Below are 5,096 nucleotides of genomic sequence, written 5' to 3' on the forward strand. Positions count from 1 at the left end.
TCCCTGCCCCAGGCGCCCTCCACAGCCCACTCTAACTGCCCCACTTCATCTCTCAGACAATGCACTCCTGGAGGACAGTGTTTGTTCACGGTCTCCAGGACCGAGGACAGGGCCGGACACAGTAAGTGAGCCGCGGAGAGTTAACTCAGGATGCAGGATGCACGTGTAGGACATTCCCAAACCCTTAGGTTCCCTGCTGGGCGCGTGCGCACCAAGGAGCTAAGAGGGCAGCGCGAGACTCAACCCTCAACCCCGCCCATCTCGCCCCAAGGAGGCGGTGCCACGCCCTCACTTCCGTGCGACGGAGCGCGCGCGGGGGGGGGGGAGTGGGTGTGGCCTTTGCGTTGCTGCGCGGGCGCCGATTCTGACTGTTGGCAGCGGAAGGAGGAGGTAGTGAGTGATGGCGGCGCTGGAGCCGGAAGTGTTGCCCCCGGCCACTGTCCCTGGTAAAGCGTGGGGTCCAGAGTTTGGGGAGCCTTGGGGACCTGATTTTTCCCTGCCACCTCCCCCGGTCATTTAGCTGACTTTTCCTCCGGCCGGTCTTCCCTGCTCCGGGTCGCGCGTCCGGCTCCGCCTAGATCTTCCGCGACCCCTTCACTCTGGGTTGCGCTGCTTCGCCTTCTCTTGGTTTCGGCGTTCTGGGCCTCGTGTGACTTGACTTTGGAGTCATTTCCCCTGGCCAGGGCCCGCCGCTCTCTGAGCGGAGTCCCAGTCCCTGACTCCGAGCCCCTCTGCGTCCTTCAGTCCCTTAAATGACGTGGGTAGGTGGCGAGGTCTCCGAGCGGGTGGCAGGTGCCCTCATCGCGGGGGTGACTGACGTGACCACAGGGAACGGGAAGACTCCCATTGACCTAGTGCTTTCTTTTTTCGCGTTTTATCTTTCCGTTCTTGGGTTAGACTTGAAATGGTATGAGAAATCGGAAGAAGCTCCTGACCCTCAGATAGACCTGCTTGAGACCCACTCTGCCCAGGAACCGCCCAACCCTTCCGAGCTCTTTTGCCCAAGAGACTGCTTGGTACCAGTGGTGTTTCCTGGGCCTGTGAGCCAGGAAGGCTGCTGCCGGTTTACGTGTGAACTTCTAAAGCACATCATGTACCAACGCCAGCAACTACCTCTGCCCTACGAACAGCTCAAGCACTTCTACCGAAAAACATCTCCCCAGGTTCGCGAGGAGAGTGGGTGGGAGGACTTGGTGGTCCTTAGGTGGTAGGCAGAGAGAAAACGTTCAGGTCTAGCAGCTGCAAGGGCTCCAGTTTTTGGTAGCTTAACGCCTCACTTCTCTCGTTCTGCCTTCTGAGACTCCGGTTGTATGTTGCATTTGGACTTCATGAATTCCCTCTTAAAGGTGTGTGTGTGGGGGTGGGTGAACCTAGGGCTTTTATTTGTGTGTGTGTGTGGGGGGGTTGAGACAGGATCTCACTATGAGGTTCAGGCTGGCATTGAACTCACCATGTAGCCCAGGCTAGCCTTGAACTCATGGTGATCCCTTCCTGAGTGTTTCGATTACAGGTGACACCATGCCATCTTTTAAAACTTGTTGCCTGTTCTCTAGTTCTCTACTCTTTCTCAGCACTTGTCTTCTGGTTTCTTTCCTTTTCATTTCTTAGTTTTTTCTCAGTGTTTAGGTGGGAGCATATATTAATAAGCTGTGTATTTAACTTACTGTTTTGACTGGAGGGCCTCCAGAATTATCTTTATTAGACCACATACTCCTTGTTCCTGTGCTTCTGTCTGGATGCCCTCTAGCCTTGGGGTACTATCTTTGCTGTTCTGAGTGTAGAAGAATCATAGTTGTGCACAGAGACCATATTTTCTTTTACACTGTAACATTCTCTGATAGGACCGTGTGGTTATGGCAGTTCATTGACCTAGAAATCCAGTCTGTAAGTCTGTCTGCACATCCCACTGGAGTTCTTCAAAGGGCAGGCACTTCCATATTACTTTTTCTCTCCCACGTGCTCTGTCCTCACAGGCAGAGGACACAGCAAGGAAGAAACCTCGGACTGCCAGTGAGGCGAGCAGCAGGAAGTGCCAGCAAGCCCTGGCGGAGCTGGACAACGTCCTTGGCCACCTGGAGGACCTCTTTGCCCGGACACTGGTACCACGAGTGCTGATCCTCCTCGGGGGCAGTGCCATAAGCCCCAAGGAGTTCTATGAACTTGACCTATCCCGGCTGGCCCCCCTCAGCGTGGACCAGAGCCTGAGCACGCCTGCTTGTCTTCGCCGTCTCTTCCGAGCCATCTTCCTGGCTGATGCCTTCAGTGAGCTGCAGGCTCCTCCGCTCATGGGCACTGTCGTCATGGTGCAGGGTCACCGTGACTGTGGAGAGGAGTGGTTTCGACCCAAGCTCAACTACCGGGTGCCCACCCGAGGTCACAAACTGACCGTGACCCTGTCCTGCGGCAGACCTTCTGTGCCAGCTTTGGGCTCTGAGGATTACATTTGGTTCCAGGCACCAGTGACGCTTAAGGGTTTCCACGAGTGACTGCAGGCACTTCTTGCTCTAAAAGCACATTGGCTGCATGCTCTGTCCCTGTGGCACCTGGTCACTGTCTCTTATGAGCTGAATTCCTTCCTGGTGAGAGAAGGTGGTGCTGCCTCCCTTCTCAAGCTTCAGACGGCTGAAGGTGTAGCCAGGACAGAAATCATCATCATGGAGCACCTCTCTGAATCAAGCTGGTTTCCCAGAGGGTGCTGGGTCATGTTTGTTTGGGGTGGGAAAGCAAAGATGGGGCCATAGACAGACTCCTACTGAGGTGGCCTTTCCTGCTTTAGCTGTGTCCTTTCAGGATTTCTGCCAGGTTAATAATGTGTGTGTGCCTCATGATGGATGAATTTATATATGAAATGAATAGAATCATGTTAAAATTTCCTGAAATTGTTAACTCAAAGAGACTTCAGCCTTTATGCTATTTTGTTTTTCTTCTGGGCCTCTTCAGCTTCAGGGCTTCCAAGATTTTATACTAGTAGTTTTTTCTCTTCCTCGGCCCTATGACAGTCTGGAAAGTGAAATGACTTCTGTAAGTGGTTTGATAACAGAATTGAGATGAGAGTCCCTATCAGCTAACTTGTAGCCTAACGTTCTTTCCTTGCCACATACAGGTCTGTGTGAGGATTAAGTTCCCCAAACATTTGTGTGCCCAGAGCAGAGATGGAGTAAGAAACAGGGGTCTTCACAACCCGCTTTGTGTCTTGATTGCTCAGGGATCCTGTGGGTTCTCTTCCTGAAGCCAGATGTTTCCTGGAGCTCTGCCCAGCCCTTCCCTGCAGTCTTTTGATGGCTGCTGGCTGTAGCTATTGGCAAAACCCTGTCCTCCTGCCTGTGGCAGTTTCTCTTCAGCTATGTCTGACTTGGCCATTGTGAACCTTGCTGGTGGCCTCTCTGGCTTGACACTGGCTTGACACAGCCCTGACCACTTAAGGGTTGGCACTCTTGGACCCTTGGGAAGAAAACCTCCTGCATGTTTCCTGGAGGAGAATCCTCACCTGGCTGGTGTTGGAATGGTGTGCTTGTACATAAATAAAGGGGGACAGCAGTACAGATGGTCCAAGGTTTTTGGGTTAGATAATATATGTAAAGTGCTGGAAACATAGTATCTGACATGTATGCTGGTTGTTTATTTTTTTATACAGGGGATTGAACTCAGGCCCTTGCTCATGCTAGACAAGCACTGTGCCACTGAGCTATATCCCTAGTCCTTTCGAGACAGGATCTTGCTAAATTGTTTAGGTTGGCCTCAAACTTGTGATCTTCCTGCCCCAGCTTCCCAAGTAGCTGGGATTACAGCCATGTGCCACTGACCTTGGCTCCCTATTTTAAAATTTTAGGTTTTAAAATTAATTTATTTTAGTGGTACTGGGGTGGAATCCAGGGCCTCATGCATGTTAGGCAAATGCTGTACCACTAAGGTACATCCCCAGCCCAGGCACTGTCTTTTTTTTTTTTTTGCCTGGCTGGTCTCTGTCCCCTGCACATCTTAGCTTCTAGGTGCTGGGTGCCACCAACATGTCTGGCTTTTTTTCAAGTATTGTATTTTAATTCAGCTTCCACTTTTGGATTGTTTTGTTTGTCTTGTTTTTTGGTACTGGGTATCGAACTAAGGACCTTGCACTTGTGAGGCAGGCGTGGTGCCACTGAGCTAAATTCCCAGCCCTAATTCAGCTTCCAAACATCATAGAATTTGGACACATAGCTCTACGTGATTCAGAATGTCAGTTCTGCCACATCCACAGGGAGGCCCTCTCTTGACCTCTGTTGCCCAATTCCTGCAACACCCAGTTGGTTTTGAAGCCCAAGGTACAGCTCCCAGTGTGTAATCTGACAACACTGCATTGTGTGTGTGTGTGTGTGTGTGTGTGTGTGTGTGTGTTTGCCCACTGTATAGATGGGGAGATTGAGAGACTGGCTTAAGTGGTAGAACATGGATTTGAACCCAGTGCCCCAGAGACTGAGTGCTTTCCACTACACTGCACACCCTGTGATGAGCATTAGCCAGGATTTGCCCTTCGAGGATTTTACAGATCCTCATCTCCCTTGGGATTCTGGTTCCTGACATGGAGCCTGCCAGTAACAGGTAAACAGAACAGTGAGAAGCAAATACTTGGGCTCTTTTCTGTGCAGTGAGCACTTGAAGCATCCTCCACCAGCCACAATTTGGGTTTTTTCTGTCCCATTACCTTACAGGTGAGGACTGGGCTAGATCTCCCAATAAGGGAAGGCAGAGAGGGACAGGTCTGGCCAAAGGGAGTGGGAAAGTTGTGAAAAAGGTGCTGTAATCTGTTCTGAGATGGAAGGCATGTTAAGCCAAGTCAGCTCCCTCCACTACTTATTTTAAAAGCCTTCATAATGGCTACATAATCAAAACATTAATTATCTGAGTACTTTGGACATATGTGTCTATGTGCTTGGCCTTGGGGCCCAGGTCATTTTGTCTTCGTGAGTTTTCTTAAAGGAATCCCTAAATGAAAAGATCAATTAATAATAACCGTAAAGCCCAGCTCTCGATGGCAGCAAGCTTGCTGAGGAACAAGTTTGCCTTTGTCCTTGACTGGGACCAGAGGTGGATGTGTAGTGGCCTGGGGGGGGGGGGGAGGT

General features: G+C 51.0%; 1 protein-coding gene across 1 annotated transcript; it reads left to right on the forward strand.

Annotated features, from left to right (window-relative positions):
- The first annotated feature begins 307 nt into the window (after positions 1-307).
- On the forward strand, positions 308-3,540 carry Mad2l1bp (MAD2L1 binding protein). Its single transcript, XM_004846483.4, has 3 exons — positions 308-446; positions 898-1,163; positions 1,974-3,540. Exons 1-3 carry the CDS (start codon positions 401-403, stop codon positions 2,484-2,486), a joined length of 825 nt encoding a protein of 274 aa, XP_004846540.1. The 5' UTR covers positions 308-400; the 3' UTR covers positions 2,487-3,540.
- Positions 3,541-5,096: the final 1,556 nt, after the last annotated feature.

This window comes from Heterocephalus glaber, unplaced genomic scaffold (genome assembly GCF_053883595.1).
Source record: "Heterocephalus glaber isolate CG9 unplaced genomic scaffold, H.glaber_assembly_v1.0 deba00001497, whole genome shotgun sequence".
Classification (NCBI taxonomy): Eukaryota; Metazoa; Chordata; class Mammalia; order Rodentia; family Bathyergidae; genus Heterocephalus; species Heterocephalus glaber.

What these genes read in the sequence shown, in the direction of transcription:
- Mad2l1bp (XM_004846483.4), top strand. Translation starts at nt 401, where the DNA reads ATGGCGGCGCTGGAGCCGGAAGTGTTGCCCCCGGCCACTGTCCCTG. An exon ending in GCCCCCGGCCACTGTCCCTG is followed by an intron (nt 447 to 897) that starts GTAAAGCGTGGG and finishes TTCTTGGGTTAG; the next exon opens with ACTTGAAATGGTATGAGAAA. An exon ending in ACCGAAAAACATCTCCCCAG is followed by an intron (nt 1,164 to 1,973) that starts GTTCGCGAGGAG and finishes CTGTCCTCACAG; the next exon opens with GCAGAGGACACAGCAAGGAA.